The following is a 20,830-nucleotide window of genomic DNA, read 5'->3' on the forward strand; positions in this document are numbered from 1 at the left end:
TGCGCTCAGGCTCAGCAGTAGGGTTAGAGATAGGAGGCTCCATTTGACTGGAACTTGGCATAGGGAATGGCCTTCCCATCCCTCAAGGCGATGCACAAATACAAAGGGCATCCATCCCCCCACCTGGGGGTGGATTTCAGTGTTTTCCAGAGGGGTTTCCTAGGGAACAGTACTCCTTCAAAAGAGGGAGTCTAGGGGAAAGGGTTTCAGAAGTGCCACATGCACTTCTTAGACATTCATAAAAGACACATTAAAATGTTAAAGCTCTGACAAGTTCTGCAGTGAGGCAACCAAATTACTATTGTAGTGTGGTTCAAATTTATTTTATTTTGGAATTTATTCTCCCTCAAGATCCCTGTTAAAACCTCATGGAACACTTTGGAAAAGCTGGATAGACTTGTCCTTGGGCCTGTTCAGTGCCTGGTCAGAGCAGACTGCACCCTGAGTTTGGGGTCTTGTGGTTTTGCCTCTCATTCCTAGAGTGCCTGGTGCTGGCAGCACAGACATCACTGCGAGTCACGTGGCCACCCTGCCCATTCGGATATGAAATACTTGGCAAATGAATGATCATGGCTGCCTCTGGGATAAAGACTCTAAGACCAGCTTCTCCAAAAACGTGGGTGAAGTTAGTAAGCAGAACCCCAGACCGCCAGCTCAGCACAGCTGTCAGACCATATCAGCTCTGTGTCCCCCTAGGGCGTTTCTGGTTTTACTCACTGATCCTCAAAGGAGGGCTCAGACATTATTGCAGGGAAGGAAACTCTGTCTTGGTTCATCTGCCCATCGTATGGGCCAGTGGTGTTCAGGTGGGGCTGCCGCCAGCGCCCAGGAGGAATCACGGCAGCACTAGGGTGACACTCAGGGATGAGCCAAGAGGCTTCAGAAGAGTCAGCACAGAGCCAGACATCCCTGTCTCCTATGGAGAGCCCCAGGCCGGGGAGTGCCGAGCTGCCCCCACTGAGGTGGCTACAGTGTTGCCTGGGCCGGGCACCCATCCCCCAGTCCCAGATTCACGGGGCACCTGGTGGAAGAGCAGAGGATACCCCGCCCCTCACAAATACCTTTGTGAGCCTACCGACGTACTTCACTGTACAACCTCTTGGAATCCGTTTTACGTGGCCCCCTCAATATCCGAAGAAGCTTCCTTTTCTTTAGTCTTAGAATATCTCATTTCACGTTCAAGAGCTGCCTTAACCTTTGATGTTGGGAGAGTTGCTGAGAGGACCATGTGTGTTCCAAGCCAGTCCTTTCCTTTATATCATCATGACATCTGTCACTCATCTTTCCAGGCAGAAGACATACTCTCGTTGACTTATCAGCTTATATGTCTCTTTTATTCATTCACTTATTCCATACATTATTTATTGAGGTCTGTCCAGGTACCAGGCATTTTCTAAGTGCTGCAAATAGTGGACAAAACAGACAATCTGTGTTTTCTTAGGGTAGATAATAAAGTAGAATGTACAGTGGGACATGCCAAATACTGTTCTGGGAGCTTTCAGAGACACAGGTGTCAATAACTGATATCGTGTTTGGGAAGGGGTGCTTACAAGGGACAGAGCCCCACTCCATCTCAGGTAAAAACAGGACGACCCCGTTACGAATCAGATGTCCTGCAGGACAAAGGGCAGGAGCCAAGTGGTCAGCTCAGGCCACCAACTCCTGGGAACATGTGCATTCTCATTTATTCATCCTTTCTCTCTTCCTCACTCTTTTCTCGTTCCCCCTTCTCTGCCCACCTACCTTCCTTATTCCTGTCTTCCCTCTTCCCCTTTGTAAGAAGGGATGTGCCTGGGGGACAGAACAGATGGCAGGGCTGCCGCAGGTGGACACAGGCCAGAGAGGAGTTGAGGCAGAAGAGAAGTTTGAGCACAGAAAAGGCGGTTGGTGTTGGGAGGCCAGAGGTAACTTAGACCTCCGTGGTATATCAGGAAAGGCTTTCTGGAGGAGGTGCTATTTGAGCTGGGTCTTGGTGTTAGGAGGATTTGGATGCCCAATGGAGAGCTGGGGCCATTCTCAGAACAGAGTACAGAGGGCAGAAGTGGGGAGGGAGGTGGAAGTCGGTACCTCAGAGGGGGAGGGGCAGGGAGGGCCTTTTTTCTTCTATTTATTGTCTCCTCATCCCTGTGGTGCCTTTAGTTGGATTTCTCTTCATGGTGTTTTCCTGAGACCCACGGCTTGGATCTGCAGGCTAGACTATAGGAGTAGATGGGGTGTGGCTGAAGGGAACCAGGGGAGACGGGGTTGCTAAATCACCACTGGGCAGGGCAGGGCTGGGAGAAATACTGCCCAGTGCAGGTCAGAAAGTCATGCACTGCGACCCAAGTAATGTAAAGTCTTAACCAGGTGGCAAGAGGAGCAGCCGCATCCCAACCCACCTGTTAGTCAGTGGCAAGTGTAGAGTCATTCGGCATCAGGAGCTTTGATGGAGAAATAAGATGACAGGTCTGAGCCAACGATTTGTTGATTGCATCTAGAAGTTCAATGTGTGTTGGACTCCTCTGTATTTATGGGAGCTGCAAAATCAATCTTGTTGGTCAGAACTGAGAACCTAATGAGTAGTCCCTTCAGAGAGCTCTGGCTAGGGGGGGCTTCCTGGAGGAGAGGGTGAGTTATGTACCATCTGTGCCTAGAAGTTAAAAAGGCAGAGGCCTTAGGAGGGTGGGGGAAGGAAGGTTTATATTAAGCACCTATAGTGGGCCTGTGCTTTCACATAAGCAATCTTGTGTTGGCTTTACAGCAAGGTCAGAATAGTGGGGATTTTTCTCACTTTTCAAGGAGGAAATAGACTCAGGCAGGCATCTTATCTTTTGAGGTCACCCAGCTAGGGGTCAGGGCTGAGATTTCTTTCTGACCCCAAGCCCTGGGGTCCTGGCATGCCACCATGTGTGCCTCTCCAAGACCTGCACGTCCTCTGGCAGGTCCTCGGGGCAGCTTCTGGGTTGGTCTGAGGCTGCCCACGCAGGATGCAGGGGTTTCTAGGTTGCGATGCCAGAAAAGCTGCCTCTCCCTTACCCAGGCCTCGCCTCTGCTTCTCAGTGATCTCAATACTGGTCCTCAGACCCGTGATTTGTACAGAAGAGACAGCCTATTGCAAGTTCAGATGTGGGATGGGTCAAGCGTGTCCCTGAGTGCATCTACCCCACTCAATATAAGCCAGAAATGACACAGCTTGCCCATAATCAGAGGTGGGCCCCGGGGAAAGCCATAATTACGGCTCTTGCTCTGCTCAGAACCATATTCATGGATGGTTTGCTGACTGTCCATTCGCTGCATGAAACGTTGTCATCCCCAGTACCTACCTGTTGGACGTTTAATGGGTCTGTGGTTTGATGGCTTGGGTGCAAGTCTCCTTACAGCAAACTTCTCTTTTTTATGACAGTGAGCTACCCTGAAACCTTGGTTTTCCTCTTCTCTAAAATGGGAATGTGTCCCAGTGACTTTACAGTGCTGCAGTAAGGAATACATGAAGTGACATTAAAGTGCCTTACGAACTGTCCAAATGGTTGTTAGAACAAGCTTGTGTGCAAGGCCACGGGCTCTGCTTCCGAGTGAGCGGCCTGAGGACAGGGAGGGCTTCCGCGTGAGACTTGCATTTGCTTTCACGGCTGGCTGAATTTCACTTCACCAGATCTGCAGGTGACAACGGCAGTCTTAGCTGTGGCCCTGCCTGGGGATTCATCTGAACTTTCTTGCCCTGCAGTGTGGTGTAGGCCAGGGATGCTCAAACTTTCATGCAGAAGAGTCACCTGGGAAGCTTGCTAAAGATTCAAGGGCCTCCTGTCAGGAGGTTCTAATGCAGCAGGTGTGAGATGGGGGCAGAAGAGTGATTTCTGTAAAGCTCAGCAGGTGATCCTGGACTGCAGGCAGGGGCAGGTTAAGGGGGACCCGGCTCAGGCACTAGGATGGTCTCCTGGGAGGAGGTCATTTGGCACCTCCAGCCTCCTGACATGTGGGGATGGACAGGCTGAGGTTTGTGCCCCTTGAAGAGGATGACAGCAGGAGTCCCTTCGCTGCTCTGGGAAAGCTGGGAACGAGTGTCTGGGAAAAGGCAGGTTTGGGCAGGTCCCTGAGCAAGGCCGGGGAGGTGCTGGAGGGGTGCCAGCCCTCTGGGAGCGGCAGTCCTTGGGGGGCCTGAGGCTGCGTGCTGAGCTGTGCTGTCCTTCTGTCTCGCTCCAGATCGTGTTCCGGAAGATCAGCGACGTGAAACGGGAGGAGGAAGAGCGCATGAAACGCAAGAATGAGGCCCCCCTGATCCTGCCCCCGGACCACCCTGTCCGGCGACTCTTCCAGAGGTTCCGACAACAGAAAGAGGCCCGGCTGGCGGCCGAGAGGGGCGGCCGCGACCCGGATGACCCAGACGTGGAGAAGGGCAGTGCTATCCCCGAGCACGCGGCCAACCACAGCCTGGTGAAGGCCAGCGTGGTCACCGTGCGCGAGAGCCCCGCCACGCCCGTGGCCTTCCAGGCGGCGTCCACGGCAGTGTCGGACCACGGCCGGCTGCACGCCCCTGGCGCCGAGTGCCTGGGCCCCCGGGCACCCGGCGGCGACTGCGCAAGGCGCAAAGGCTGGGCCCGCTTCAGGGATGCCTGCGGCAAGGGCGAGGACTGGAGCCAGGTGGCCAAGGCCGAGTCCATGGAGACGCTCCCTGACAGGACCAAGGCATCCGGAGAGGCCACCCTCAAGAAGACGGACTCCTGTGACAGCGGCATCACCAAGAGCGACCTGCGTCTGGACAACGTGGGCGAGGCCAGGAGCCCCCAGGACCGGAGCCCCATCCTTGCCGAGGTCAAGCATTCGTTCTACCCCATACCCGAGCAGACACTGCAGGCCACTGTCCTGGAGGTGAAGCACGAGCTCAAGGAGGACATCAAGGCCTTGAACACCAAAATGACAAATCTTGAGAAACAGCTCTCTGAGATCCTTAGGATATTAACTTCCAGAAGATCCTCTCAGTCTCCCCAGGAGCTGTTTGAAATATCAAGGCCCCAGTCCCCAGAATCAGAGAGAGACATTTTTGGAGCAAGCTGAGTGGTCTAAAAAAAAAAAAAAGTCAAAGACCAAACCCCCCCAACCCCCACGACTCTGCCCTGGACACCACCGCCACCACACACACACCTACATGACCAACAACTTCCAAAGTAGGCTTTTCCTGATGGAAAATCAAAGTGGGACCAGTTGCTTAGGCACACGCTGTCTCTGGTCACTGATATGGAAGAGGCGTGTGCTACCGCCTTGCTAGATGGCAGCTGTTTTCCAATTGTCTGCACAATTTTGGAAGAGGGGATATGCTGTCTAAAGGGTATTTTCCTTCATTTTTAATTTTTTTTACTGCCATGATATTTGTAAAAGATGACAACCGACCAGAAAAGAGCAGCAGCCACTTGGGGGTTGGTGGGAGAGCACCGGAGAACCCCTTCTGTATATACTAGACTGGGCTCCTTCGCCAAGACCCCTAAGACTGTGGCAGGCACAGGGATTTCCCAGCATTCCCTGTCCTTGTACAGCCCATGTCTGTCACCACCTTATATTTGCCCCCCGTCATCATTTGTAACAGGCTCAGGACAAGGGGAGCATGAGGGCCAGGGAAGGTAGGGCCTTGCGGCTTTCTGCTTCTAAGGCCGGAAAGCAGTGAGGTGCTCCGGGCACTTCCTTGGGTCTCCTTTCCCAAGTGTAAGAGCTGCAAGGGGCCTGCGGGAGGCAGAGACCCTCTGGGCTGTGGTGGGCAACCTGCTCACATGGGAGAGGCCTCAGATGAACCTCTGGCCCCGATCCATACCACTGGCCTCAGTGCATGGGCCCCCTTGCCTCTTCCCAAGCATTCCTGTGGCATTCCTCAGGGTGTGGGGCACCGGCAGGAAGGGTGACGAGCCCAGAGTTGCTTTATTAGCAAAGCAGACACACATACAACCTCAGAAAAATGATTGTAGCAAGTCCTCTCTTTATATTATGATTCTCAACAGGATTGATGGCCCCTCAGGAGTTTGTATTTTGTCCACTGCATGGGGTCATTATAGGACACTTGGGAGCCATGCTTGGCCTTATTTTAAAATTAACCTCTCTTTCTCTTACTGAAGTCAGTAGGACTTCAAGAAAAACCGTGAAGACGGCAGGGTTGTGGTCCTACCTGCTTCAGGAGCAGCAGAATGATGCAGCAGGTCCTCAAGCTGTCTGTGTGAGGTGATGGACAGAGATGGTCATGGAGCCACCTGTGGGCCATCCAGGTCCCTATGCCACGATGCTTGGGCATGTTCCATGGCCTTCTAGTCACCTGGGGTCAGATTCACGTGTCAGGTTATGTGTGTGCTCCTTTCAGTGGCACCAGAGAAAGGAAAAAGGGCGCTCCCTGGCAGAGCAGAGCTCACTCAGTGGTTCTGCCCTGAATGTTGACAAGCAGAGTTGGAAGTTTAGGTCTAAGACCTAGCTTGGAGAGAGGGGAGTTAGGATCTGGACTATTGGTGACAGCACGGGACCCCACCAGGGCCCTGGCTTTCTGCATGTGTCACACTGCAGCACCCTCACCCCTCGTGCTTGGCGTGGCTTAGCTGCACAAATCTGAAACCTGCGGTAATCCCCTCAGTACAGAAGGGGACCTTTGGGCTGGGACTGGCCCTACCAAAGGTATCATTTCGGAAGGCCTCCTGTCTGGGACCACTTACCTCCCTGCCCCTCCGCCCCTTTGGTCCTGCTCGGTGGCCATGACAGGTCTCAGGACTGGGTCCTCAGGTGTCTGTGCAGAATGGGGCTGTCCTCCCCTTGCTGCCAGCATTGGCATAGATGGCTCTGGGGAACAGAGTCCAGGAGGTCAAGGGAAGGCCCTTCCCCAGGGATCCCTGTACAGTTACGCAGCTTCTCGTGGGAGGCTTGCTGGGGTGGCCGCTGGCTTCCTGAGCTGCAACGTTATTAGATTTAGCTCCAGACAGCAGCACACGTAGAGGAGGCAGTGTAACTTCCCAAGGCCCGGTCTTGACTGTTTGTGACTCCAGATAAAGCACTGAGACATTCAGTCTCTTTGAGAAGCTGCCAACTAGGCCAGAGGCTACAGAATATCTGGAATCCCATCTGTCCCCAGAATGTTCTAGTCTGCCGTCCCTTAAATGTGCTCATTAGCCTGCTTCTCAAGTTTAGGACCCACTACTTTTAAGTCAGGACAAGGGCCCTGGATGACTCTCCTCCAGCTTCAGAAGCACATGCCCAGCTCTGTGGGCGAGGTGACAGGCTGCAGTCTGGCACCCTGCAGGCCAGTGGCGAGGGGCCCTTCCCTCCCCCACTAGCTCTGCCTGAGGGGCCAGGTGTTTAGTAAGAAATGACTCCCCATTTGGGTCGGAGGGGCAAAGAGGCTGATGTGCCACGCTGGGAAGCCAGACTTGTTTGGGGGGGAAAATAAAGCTTTGTGAATGTACTCCTGGACTGGCTCCTAGGATGGGAATTGGGCTAATGACCAGAAAAGCCTGGATCCTGCAGTGGGAATGTGCTCACCTCAGGGCCGCAGGGCCCACATGTGTGCCTGTGGTGACAGATCCCCACAGTGTGGCCTGTACACGCTTTTAGTCTTCTCCACTAAGGATATCAAGGACTCCTGCTTTGTTTCCTCTGAAAAAAAAAATTTTTTTTTTAAATGAGCCAGACCTCCTCTCCTTTCATATTTATGACATGCACTTGGCCATGGACTGCTTCGTGCCAACTACCTATTCTTGCCTGGATGCTGCTCTGGCTTCCTGAGCAAGGACCACAAGTTTCAGATACTGACCGAACCTTCCACTATCTGGTGACTGAAGAGAAATTAGGGAAACACAAAATTACTAGGTGTTGGACTGAACATTTAGACTTTAGAAGTTATGTTGAGATATTTACCTGGGGTTTTTTTTTCCTTTTTGAGGGAAGGGGACATAATGTATTACACCATTGCCCAGTACTTGCCGGTCACTTGATCTTGTACTGAAACTCCTTACCTCAGATGTTATTTGTAGGGTGGATCCGCTTACCAGAGACTGTCCTGACAGGCTGTTCTGGAGCAAGAGGTCTTGCCTTAGCACTTGGCTGCTTGTTGAAGTTGCTCTCCCCCCACTGATGGAGGTGGGGGAGTGAGGGTTGAGTCTACGAAGTAAGACGGCCAATGGGATGGCCTGCTTGTTCTCAGTGGACGATGGGACTCCGGCACTGAGGGCTGCTGTCCAGTGCACCTGCACGGGCTCCCCCAGCAAGGATGCCCGGGCCCCCCCAGGAAGGAGAGGGAGGCAGCCCTCTGGTTGAGAAGCTCTGGTCTAGTGCACAGTTTTGATATCTGCACCTCCATCCATCCCATTCTCTCATGCTTAGACCTCCTGGCTTGGTCCAAGACCATTCTTCATAGTCTCAACCTCAGGGTCCATCTGCGTGCAGAAAGTTTGTAGTCAGTAGCAGGCAACCAGTGGCTTAAAAACAACACCACCAACACTCTGATGCTACGCCAGCATGGGTGCAAGGGTTTCAAAGTTGTTCGCATTTCTTGTTATCCAATTCCTGGGCCTGTTCTACCCTCCACCCTCTAGGTCCTGTGTGCTGTTGCTGGCTAAACATCAGGCCCTTTTCTGAAAAGAATCTTCTTTCAGAAGTGGAGCTAGCATGGCTCAGAGTAAAAATGTACTCCACCACCACACCCCATCCACGAAGCTTCCCCTCCGAATCCTTCAGTGGAAGCTGAAATAAGCCAAGCGTCAGGATTTTTGTCGAAGCCTCTGTAGGGACTAAAAGAATGCCTTAGGAGTGCCCGGTGTAGGGACAGCCTGCTCTCCCCTTGTTGGATTGACCACCAAATGGCACACGCACTCTCTGGAAAACTTCAGGAGCCCTGGTGGAGACACAAGTTGCTGATGTGAGTTTGATGAGTCGATTGTACCATGTTTTGCAATAAAGATGTTTAGCCTTAAGACCTTTGACTGGAACTCCAGCTGCGATGGAGCTGCTGCCACCCGCGTCCTCCTCCTCCCGCCTCCCACATTGCTTCAAGAGGAACCCACTGCGGGCACACTCAGACCCCGGAGTAGCCTCTCCTCTGTCACTAAATCGTTGTACTGCCTTCTTGCTCGCTTCAATACAGATACCGTCACCAGCTCTTGTGCTCTCCAGTGGCGGGGGGGGTCTCTGTCCCCTCAGCACCGACCACAGCCATCAAAGAAAGCACCATCTTCTCACCCAAGGTATTCATGTTGAGAAGTGTTGATTTCCACTCCCTCCAATACACAGTTCAAAAGAATCAACGTGAATGTGCAGCTTAAATTAGTTTCAAGTGAAACTTCATTCTCATGCGAGCAAATTAGACTTACTCTGTAACTTCTAGAACGGACTCAAAGCCCTACAGGTGCCGGGCTCGGTGGGTCCCCTCCCTGCCCCGCCATTGACCTTTTCTTAGAGTCACTCTTTATTTGTGACTTCAGAGTTGGTCAACAGATCTAGGAGTTGTTTAATGCGAAGTTTACGGATCTTGTATCAGGACATGAACATGAGAAAGATCTTAAGATGCACCCGCCCCAATGAATGTATTCTCTTAAAATTCAGACATTGTATTTGTGCATCAGTTGGAGACTGCCCACATCGGATGTTTCGCCAATGCCATAAGGACACGTCTACTCCTGAGTAGTTCGTCAGTCTGGGGCTTCTCCTTATATTGACACTCTTTCCACTGAGTCCTGCCAAATCCTTCCCTGGTTTTTCTTTTTCCTTTGCATCTCCCTCTTTGTCCGAATGAGCATGAATAGAGAGGCATGCGAATGAGCTGAGACTCTTTATGGTCAGCTGGGGATGCTGCCAGAAACTCCACTGTATGTGTGCGGCCAGGGAATGTGAAGATGAACATGCGGGCCCCTCCCTGGATGATATTCCTTCCCCAACATTTTTAAACAAGCACAAATGATATTTGTAAAAAAAAAAAAGTTTAATTTTATTTATTATGGTAATAAACTATTTTATACATATACTTGCTTTTTCTTTTTCTTCTATAATTTTAAGGTACTGAACTGGGTGTTCTGATCTAAGATGCCAGAACAAAGCTGGTACTTCCTGTTCCTTTTCAAGAGCCTAATGTGGCTCGCACCTGTAAGTGTGGTTTGGGAGAACTCAGAATTCTAGCGACAGCAAGACTGTGTGTCTACATACCGCGTAGTGAGAGAATGGTTGTAAAGGTGTTTCGCCCTATGATCTAGAAACAGAGCTGTATCTGCTATGCAAGCGTACAGGCATCACTGGAAAGCTTTGGATTACGCACTGACTTAACACTTATCTGCAGGTGATCTCCCAAGGAGAGGTGAGCTTTTAAATCTTATGAAAGCTTCCCTGCCTTTTAAAATATACTGTAAAAAATGTAACTGGATCTTTTTGAAATGCTTCCATATCAACAGTGGGAGTCGTGGTCTGTGCTTTAATTCATTGATGGTCTCGGACGCCAGGAAGGTGGAGGGCTGCTTGTCCCTAAACCAACTAGTCCTCTCTCCCAGCACTCAGTGCTGCTATGCATTTAATAGCTATTACTTCCCGCTCATGGCAAGATTCTTCACAATACTGTCCACCTGAGTTCTTGTTTAATACCACTGGACTACATTTCAAAAAGGGCACTTTTCTTTTTGTAGACAATAGAATTTAATTCAGGATGAGGAATCTGATCTGCAAGCCATATTCAGACCTCTGCTTGATCTCATAGGGCCACAGGATGAATACAGCATTTTTAATGACATCCTCCCTACAACCTGTTATTTCATTACATTACAGAAAAGCATAATAAACATTAAAGGTGACAGATTTAAAATTCCAAGTGATTTGATGTTCATTCAAAAACCTCACCTAAAAAAAAGAAGTCTCACCTAATAAAGCATTGAACATTATGTTCTTTATCCTCAATTGTGAAAAAAATCTTTTTGTGAATATGATTTTTATAATTAGTCAAAAGGGCTAGTAATACAGAGTAATAGATACTACATTCTCGTGCCACAGGGGTTTCAACTATTTATAAAGGGGGATTTTGTTTTATTTTAAAGTTTATTCCCTTATTTTTAAGAGAGCACAAGCAGGGGAGGGTCAGAGAGAGAGGGAGAGAGAATCCCAAGCAGGCTCCACACTGTCAGCCCAGAGCCTGATGCACCGTGAGATCTGACCTGAGCTGAAGTCAGAAGCATAAGTGACTGAACCTCCCAGGCATCCCTTTAGGTTTGTTTTAAAATAAAACAGGGCACCTGGGTGGCTTAGTCAGTTAAGCATCTGACTTCAGCTCAGGTCATGATCTCATGGCTTAGTGAGTTCGAGTCCCACATCAGGCTCCACTCTGGCAGTGTGGAGGCTGCTTGGGATTCTCTCTCTCTCTGTCCCTCTCACACTTGCACTCTCTCTCTCAAAATAACAAACATAAAATAAAATAAAACAGCTTCCCTGAAGAAGGGCCTCAGATTTCTCAATGCCCACTGAGAAAGGCCAGCACCATCAAGATAATCTGGCTTCTCAACAGTTGGTCCTATTGTGTGGATATATTCTGGTACATTTGTTAGAAAGCAAACTCATTATGATTAATTTCTTATACTCAGTCAACAATTATATTATTATTTTAAATAAGCAAGTGAGCAGTCTCAATTTTTTTAAGGAGAACACCCATCCACTAAATTACTATCCTGCCAATATATACATCATCATATAATTGAATAGATGATGTATTTTCTTTCTACACTTGCAGTCTTTAATAGAACAAAAGGTTTTCTCCTGTCACTTCAAAAAATTAATCTGAAGGAATAATAAAATACCTTAAGTCTTCCTGCACGGTCCCAAATTTGGCAAAGTGGCCACGAGTTGGCTGCCCTTCAGACGTCTTGCTTGCTTCCTTGGGGGATCATCCTGGCAATCCTGCTTGGAGCTAGGCTGAGGTCAGAGGATCCTGGGGCTAGAAGTTACCTTGGGACCTCGTCTGGCTGCTTTCCAGCCCCATGCCTGAAGTTGCCCAGGGCTGAGGACTGTGGAAAGTGACATGTCACGTGCTCCTCAGCCAGAACCGCTCTGTCTTCTCAGAAATACTTTAAGAGTCTCATTTAAAGCAACTCCAAGATTTTACTTCACATGCGTGAAGAGACACGTATTAATTGTTTTCATACTACAGTTGGAGAACAGCAAGAGGTTAAAGTAAGAAAACAATGGTTCTAGAAAATCCACATGTTGGTTAATCAGGCCGCAAATAATTTACTAATTCTTGAGAACCACTCTAAATCATGCGATAGCCTAAAAGAAATTCAGACTTATTACTTTCAAATATATTCACTGATTCTTCCAATACAGTTGAATGAATGAATAAGCCTATTTGTTTTTACATAAATGGTCTCTGAGGAGTTCAAAAATCTTTGTATTGTTTATACATGTACATTAGACACTTGCCTACAATCATCTTCACATTCCTGTTTTTCCTTAGCCAACCCTTTCATTCCATGTGAACTTCAGACCAAATCCCTGTGGCTGACCACAGTTCCTGAACTAGTATTGGTCCATGATGTGCTATAATCACTTGAGTGCTCACTCTTCCCAGCCCCAGCCCCTCTGAACCTTCCCAGTACCTTGGAGTCGCCTGCCTGGGCCTCCCTCTCGTTTACCAAGTCAGTTGCTGAGGCCACTGCTACCGGCCCACCTGCCCCTCTGGGTATGTTCCTTGCAGGAGCCAACACGGGTGTGCCCACTCCAAGCCATCCACTCCACCTCTGCTCTCCGAGGCAGAATGGCTAGGAAGAAAAGGTGTCAGCAAGATGGCCGGTCCTGCAGTCTAGGAGTATCTCACTGAGTCAGAACCACAGCCAGGACACAAGGACCACAGTAGATAGCAAACATGAGATATGCAGCCAGACCAGGTCCAAGGGAACCTTTCATTCAATAACAATGTAATTCACGTGTTTGAGATATATACTGAGTTTGCCCATCATGAGGTACACTATGGACTGGAATCTCAAAGCTTCTTCACCACTCAGCGCCTGCTCCCTCCAAACAAAACAAAAACAAAAAACCCTCCAAAGCCAAACAGACTATTCAGAATTATCTACTACTTGGGTCAATGACCTGCCATGCACTTTCCAAAAGAGTGAATAATTAAGAGTTATGTGTGTTTATATTTTAGGCATTTTTCTCAAAAAAAAATTCAAAATGATTCTATATGTAAATTATCAGTGTGATAGAAAAGGCTCCATTTTATTTGAAACAAAACAAAACAGTGTAAACTACTGAGTGTCAACCACTGAGCAGGAGGGTGGCTGCTGGAACTCACTTGCATTGGGGGCAGAAAAGATCACAGGAAACCATCCTTACCCCTTTGTCACCTGCCCGACAGCACCGGTCTGTGGACGCGCTAGCCCCTGGTTTCTCAATTCTGTTTCTATATTGGGAAATGAAGATTAACTCACTGCTAGAGGAACTGCCATATTCATACCTCTCTGTCAACATAGGGCACAAGTGTCCAAATGTCGATCACCTGGATAGTGTTCAAATAACAAGTCTCCTTAGGTACTGACCCCTGGGAAACCACAGGACAAGTTAGATTGTCTCTGATTGTCAGTTTTCTATGAGAGTTCCAGCTTCCAGTCTTGGAGTGAGGTAACATCAACAAAAGATGAACAGATCAAGCAAGCATTGGTCCCTCGGAGGTTATCTTAGTGTGCGAGGTCAGGGTGAAGCACCAGTTGCCTCAGAGGCCAGCGATAAGGGCTGGCATGGGCCAGGAAGCTTTAGTCCACCGAGTACGTCTGGGACCAGGCAATGCCCACATGGGAGTAGCAGTACAGGAATCCCAGGACAGAGAGTGTCACGTATGGCCAGCCTGCAGGAGGAGGACAGAGATGGAAGAACAGTTAGAAATGCCTGGAGTGGAACCTCCCACAGGTGCAAACTGGCCCCCTTTGGGGGACAGCCCAAGAAACAGGATGGGCCTTGGTTGACATATTCAGACATACACCTTCCATAAAGTGTGATCGAACTGGAATACCAACAATTTGAACCCTACATTCCCACTGGGGTCAGCATAAAATGAAGAGTGCATCATCTCAAATGGAAATCAAATTTATAAATAGGACAAGCTTTTAAAGAATTCATATTTAGAAAACTAAAATAGTTAATAATCAAAAAGTAAGAAAAGTCCACAAGACCCACAGTAAATCTCAAAATATAGATTGGCCGTTATATTGAATAGAGTGCCATCTGTAAGCACACAGAAGGGAGAGCCTAAATTAAACATTTGCTTTCAAAACTCAAAGCTTTTAGTGGTTCCTTCTATAAGTATTTGTCTTAGAATATCTGATGTTCTTTTCTTTCCTCCTCTTCTCCTCCTCTCCCTCCTCCTTCTCAATTAACAACCCTTTCTGCTGAGTATTCGTTACTTAATTATCTCCATGCCTTCTACATGTTTCACTTACTCAAACACTCCTTGGGAACTCTAGAGATCTAGAGGTACTGTGGAAGGTACCAGATGCTGAAATAGGTGGCCCCACTCCAGCTCAGGAAAGAGACACACACACTACTGGGATTTATGAGCCATGTACTGTGTGCTAGGTAATGATGTATAAAGAGCACACTTCAATTGGGCCATGTAGGGTGAGCAAGAGTTTGTCAAATGGAAAGGGACAGAGATAAGCTGCCAGAGAGACTGCTGGAAGTGTATCACAGGCCACCCCAGGAACAGGGATCACGGGATTGTGGCTACGGCACAGGGAGGGGCAGGCAGGGTAAGGACAGAAGTAGGAAGGCTGCAGGGGGAGCCCCCGATGGTCCTCTCACTCGGGAGGCTCTCTTCCTACCATGTCAACAGTCAGCTGCTATTCTTATTAATGTAAGTTCAATTAATATAGCATAGTGGTTAAATGAAGTAAAATTAGACATCAGTTCTGATCTTGGCTCTGCTGCTTGCCACCTGTGTGACCTTGAGCAACCTAATAAATCTCAAATGTAAAACTAAAAGGATAGAGCAACTTTATTAAGAGTCTTTATAAGATGCCATGGACTGATTGTGTCCCCACACCCCCTGCCAATTCATATGTTGAAGCCCTAGCCCCTAGTGTGTATTTCGAGGTGGGACTTTTGGGAGGTAAATGGGTTGAGTTCAGATCATGAGGGTGAGGGCATCATGATGGGATTAGTGCCCTTATAAAAAGAGACACTCTCTGCACAGTGAGAAGTTAGCCATCTAGAAGTCAAGAAGATGGTCTTCTCCAGGAACCAAATCAGCTGGCAACATGACCTTGGACTTCCCCAGTCTCTGGAACTATGAGAAATAAAGTCTCATTTAAGCCACCCAGTCCATGGTATTTTGTTATGGTGGCCCAGGTTGACTAAGACATAAAGAAAGAATGTGTGAAATGATGTAAAGGCCTGCATGGTGCCTGGTCTATGGTGGGCACTAAGGAAAGGGAGCAGTAATGCTGGACAGAGGGCACAGAGTCTTTCTCCACCAAGAGTAGAGTGACAACAAGGAAGTCCAGCCCTGGTCCTCCTCTGAACTCGTTTTCAACATGCTCCTTAAACTAGCTTGGCACAAGTATTCTCCTAGACCCTCAAGGCGAGAGAAGGAGGGGAGCAGAGAACTCACAAGAGCCTGGCTCTAGGACCAGCCCCACAGTCCTGCTTCCTGTCCGCTAGTCAGCCAGTGTGTTTGTTTCCTGTGGCTGCTGGAATATGTGACCATAAACTTAGTGGCGTCAAACAACAGAAACTCATTCTTTCCTACTTCTAGATGCTGAAAGTCTGAAATCAAGATGTTGCAGGCTACCTCTCTCTAAAGGTTCTAAGGGAGACTGCTCCCTTACGTCTTCCATCTTCCAATGACCTCAGACATTCGCTTTTGGAACCATACCTTCAATCTCTGTCTCTGTTTTCACATGTCCTTCTCCCCTATGTACCTCTTGTCCTCTCTTCTTATAAGGAAGCCAGTCATTGGATTCACAGCCCACTCTAAATCCAGGATGATTTCTTCTCAAGACACTCAACTAGTTACATCAGCAAAATGCCTACTTCCAAATGAAGTCGCATTCTGAGGTTCTAAATGGACATGAACTTAGGGGGCACTATTCAGCCCGGGAGAGCTCAAACTTCAAAATGAACCCATCCTGCCTGGAGGCCCTCTGATCTCTTACCTCTGTGGCCCACAGATGCCAGGGGTCCTGTCGATATTTGCTCCTTATGGGCTCAGGGAGCAGAAATGAGGGAGGGGGTTTTGGGCACAGGAAGCAGTCCCAGACTTCAGCTGTGTTTAGGGTGACACATTGGCAGGTGTTTGGTAAACAGAGAACCCAGAGGCTCGTTATGGAGGTAGGAGAATGGGAATGTTTTACTTACACAAAGCTGGGTCTGGACATTGGACAGCTGTGCTTGGGTCTATGGTTGTGAAGGCTCATCCCTGTGAAAGCTTCTGGCCAGCACACAGAACCATAAGGAGGAACAGCCCTAACACTGCCCAGAAGTGAGGTATACACATGTTCAGTATGGACCACAGTTGATCCTTGAAAATTCCCTTTACCATTAACTATACCATTTGTAGAGGCAGACAGACAGCAGTTAGGAGACTTGTAATCCTGACTTTACTACAAGACCCTAGGAGGGCTTCAGTCTCTCCATCTACACAATGGGAAGTAAAAAATAAACAAAAGCACGTGAAATAAAATGAGATCACAGATTTAATAGTGCTTTTAAATATATATATTTAATGCAATCCCAATCAAAATTGTACCAGCATTCTTCTCAAAGCTAGAACAAACAATTCTAAAATTTGTACAGAACCACCAAAGACCCCCAATAGCCAAAGTAAAATTGAAGAAGAAAACCAAAATGGGAGGCATCACAATCCCAGTCATTAGCCTCTACTACAAAGCTATAGTCATCAAAACAGTATGGTATTGGCACAAAAACAGACCCATGGATCAATGGAATAGAATAGAGAGCCCAGAACTGGACCCACAAATGTATGGCCAATTAATCTTTGACAAAGCAGAAAAGAGTATCCAATGGAAAAAAGACAGCCTCTTTAACAGGTGGTGCTGGGAGAACTGGACAGCAACATGTAGAAGAATGAAACGAGAGCACTTTCCATACACAAAAATAAACTCAAAATGGCTAAAGGACCTGAATGTGGGACAGGAAACCATCAAAACCGGAGAGAAGAAATCAGGAAACAACCTTCTTGACTTCAGCCACAGCAATTTCCTACTCAACACATCCCCAAAGGCAAGGGAATCAAAAGAAAAAATGAACTAGTGGACCTCATCAAGATAAAAAGTTTCTGCAAGGCAAAGGAAACAGTCAACAAAACTAATAGGCAACCTACAGAATGGGAAAAGATAGTTGCAAATAACATATCGGATAAAGGACATCCAAAATCTATAAAAAACTTACCAAACTCCACACTGAAAAACAAATAATCCAGTGAAGAAATAGGCAGAAGACCTGAACGAACACTTTTCCAAAGAGGACATCCAGATAGCCAATAGGCACATGAAATGATGCTCAACATCACTCATCATCAGGGAAATACAAATCAAAACCACACTGAGATACCACCTCATGCAGGTCAGAGTGGCTAAAATGAACAAATCAGGAGACTATAGATGCTGGCGAGGATGTGGAGAAATGGGCACCCTCCTACACTGTTGGTGGGAAGGTAAACTGGTAAAATGAAATCTGGCCATTCGTAGCAATGTGGATGGACCTCAAGGGTGTCATGCTACATGAAATAAGTCAGGCAGAGAAGGACAGATACAATATGTTCTCACTCTTAAGTGAAATGGGAGAAACTTAACAGGGGACCATGGGGGAGGGGAAGGGGAAAAAATAGTTAAGGGGAGGAAGGCAAACCATACGAAACTCTTAAATAGTGAAGACTGAGGAGTGATGGGGTGGGAGAGAGGGGAAAAAAGGTGATGGGGATGAAGGTGGGCCCTTGTTGGGATGAGCACTGGGTGCTATATGGAAACCAACTTGACAATAAACTATAAAAGAAAATAAAAATAAAAACAATCTTGGAATGTGAAAAAATAGTGCTTTTAAAAAGTGTTTCTATGGACCTTACTTGGGATTCTCTCTCTGCCCCTCCCCTGCTTGCACTCTCTCTTTCAAAATAAATACACATTAAAAAAATAAAAAATAAAAAATAAATGAAAAGTGTTTCTAGGGGCATCTGGGTAGCTCAGTTAGTTAAGCTTCAGACTCCTGATGTTAGCTCAGGTCATGATTTCACGGTTTGTGGGATCAAGCCCCACATCAGGATCTGTGCTGACAGTGTGGAGCCTGCTTGGGATTCTTTCTCTCCTTCTCTCTTTGCTCCTCCCCTGATCACACATGCTCACTCATGCTCTCCCTCTCTCTCTCTCTAAAAAAAAAAGAAAAAATTAAAAAATAGAAAGTATTTCAAAAATACAAAGAATTACTACAGGACCCCTGAGAAGTCTATATGCATAGTGTATGAAGCTGTTATACACACATAGCTTGCTGGCCCTTTAACATGAGTGTTCCTACAAACAGGAACCCCAGTGTACGCTGGAGGGCTGCCAAGGACCTCTTACCTTTTCCTGACCTCAGGAGTAAGATATGCGATGGTAAGGAAAGGACAGATTCAACAAGTCACCCTCCCCAGTATTCGCCCAGAATTTCATGAGAATTTGCTGTGTTCCTGGCTCTCACCTAGACATCAGACATCAACATCACCCTCCGTGCAGTGCCTGTAGGCACAGGATATTTGACTGTGGTGGCTGCTAACCAAGCACTGATGTGATCCAAGTATTGGGGGCTGCTTGGGGCAGAGCCTCCTCTTTATCAGGGCTCAGATGATCACAGAATAAGAAACCGGGATGGGCTGGCATTCTGGCAATGTTCTAGGGCTGCTATGATGCAGTCATCCAGGCTTGTCGTCCAGTAACAAAACAGATGGTGTCAACAAGGGTTCTGTCCTGTCCCAATGAACATGGACCTCATCCTGCAGCCCTCACTCCCCCTGGCCTTTCCCCACTCTGTGTTCTCCTTCTAAGCTCTCCCTTCTCACCAGGATTTCCAATCCACAGTGTCTGATCAGCTCCTACATCCCCACATCCCCAACCCTGTGCATGTACACAAAGACTTACACACACACAGACACACACACCGACACACACACACACACACACACACACCATTAATGTGGCTCATAAAGCCTGATGGGAAGTACAATATTGATCAAAAGAAAAGATCCTTCATTTTTAAAAATTATTTTTAATGTTTTATTTATTTTTTGAGAGCAAGAGAAGCAGAGCATGAGCAGGGGAGGGGCAGAGAGAGAATCTGAAACAGGCTCCAGGCTCAGAGCTCTCAGCAAAGAGCCCAATGCAGGACTCAAACCCACAGACCATAAGATCATGACCTGAGCCAAAGGCAGACACTTAACCAAGTGAGCCGCCCAGGTGCCCCTGGAAAAGATCCTTCTTGAGAGAGCACTGTAAGGCCAAAGTCCCCTGCACTCAGCATATTTACAGCTAAGTCCCCCAGACTCAATGATGTGTCCCTGTGGGTTTTTGATACCTAGACCTAGATCTGAACAGTTTAACAGATGACAACTAGGCAGCACTGGAGATATTACAAACAAGATGCCAGCAAGTCAGACAACAAAAGATTGGGCAATATAGTTAAACTAGGGCAGATTACTTGACAGGTAAGTAGGATAGATAACACAACAAATTCAATTAAGAAGATCAATGTAGGTGGTATAATAGATGGAGTTAATAGGATGTTGGTGGTTGTATCATGATTCTGTTAATAGGACATTGGTGAGTAGTATAATAACTACAGCTAATGAGGACAGGTAGGACACAGGGAAATGTCTATAGCTAAAAGAAAGCAAGCGGTGTAATTTTAGTTGAGGTTATTATGGCTGAGCAATTTTCTGAGCAATTACATCAGTCTGAAAAGACTGGAAAGGGCCGAAGCTCAGAACAATGAGGGAAAAGACCATCATCATTTAGGGCCGCGAGAAGTCAAAGAATATATCAAATTGGTTTTCTGGAAAGTGATGGGATAACCAGAACAAGAAGCAAGTCTAATGAACATCTTTGTTTAAAAGGTAACGTTGTAAAATGATTGCAGACACGTGGAAAACAGCAGGGAGGTTCCTCAAAAATGTGATACAGAATTATCACATACGTATCCAAAATAACTCAAAGAGCCAGAAGAGATATTTGTGTACTTGTGTTCCCAGCAGCATTATGACGATAACCGAAAGGTAGAAACAACACAAGCATCCCTTCGCAGATTAATAAACATAATGTCGTCCATACATATGATGGGATGTTAGTCAGACTTAACAAGGAAACTCTGTCGTAGGCTACAACACGGGCGAACCCTGAAGACATACTAAATGAAATAAGCCAGACACAAAAGGACAAATACTACAGGCAAAGTACCTTGAGTATTCAGATTCCTAGAGATCAAAAGTAGAACGACAGTTGCTAGGCTCTGGGGGACTTGTTGGAGTTAATTGTTTTATGGTGCCAGAGTTTCAGCTTTGCAAGATTAAAAAAGTTCTGGAGATGGACGGTGGTGATGGGTGCACAGCAGTGCGAATGTGCTTGGTACCAGTGAATGCGCACTTAAAAATGGCTGAAATGCTAAATTTTGTTATATAGAATTCACCACAATAAAAAATTCTATGCTGAAAGAAGTCACTTACAAAATAATACTAACCGTATTATTCCATTTATGTAAAATGAAAATTGATTTAGAGCAGCGAAAAGCTCATTAGTGGTTGCTGGGGGCTAGGACAGAGGGAGGGACAGATGACAAAGGGGAGGGGGCACCAGGAATCTTTGGGGATGGTGAAAATGTTTTGCATTTT

The 20,830-nt window shown here is 47.4% G+C and overlaps 2 protein-coding genes across 4 annotated transcripts in view; one reads left to right on the forward strand and one right to left on the reverse strand.

Moving 5' to 3' along the window:
* The window catches only part of KCNH1 (potassium voltage-gated channel subfamily H member 1), a 401,581-nt gene extending 391,626 nt beyond the window's left edge, over window positions 1-9,955 (forward strand). For all 3 annotated transcript variants that reach the window (XM_029935335.1, XM_029935336.1, XM_029935337.1), the window contains one exon: window positions 4,180-9,955. In XM_029935335.1, coding sequence (XP_029791195.1) covers window positions 4,180-5,031 — 852 coding nt within the window. In that variant the 3' untranslated portion in view covers window positions 5,032-9,955. The remainder of the gene's footprint in view (window positions 1-4,179) is intronic.
* Window positions 9,956-12,043: 2,088 nt separating this feature from the next.
* The window catches only part of HHAT (hedgehog acyltransferase), a 283,727-nt gene continuing 274,940 nt past the window's right edge, over window positions 12,044-20,830 (reverse strand). Inside the window, exon 11 of the mRNA XM_029933113.1 lies at window positions 12,044-13,807. Coding sequence (XP_029788973.1) covers window positions 13,716-13,807 — 92 coding nt within the window. The 3' untranslated portion in view covers window positions 12,044-13,715. The remainder of the gene's footprint in view (window positions 13,808-20,830) is intronic.

This window comes from Suricata suricatta, chromosome 3 (genome assembly GCF_006229205.1).
Source record: "Suricata suricatta isolate VVHF042 chromosome 3, meerkat_22Aug2017_6uvM2_HiC, whole genome shotgun sequence".
Taxonomy (NCBI): domain Eukaryota; kingdom Metazoa; phylum Chordata; class Mammalia; order Carnivora; family Herpestidae; genus Suricata; species Suricata suricatta.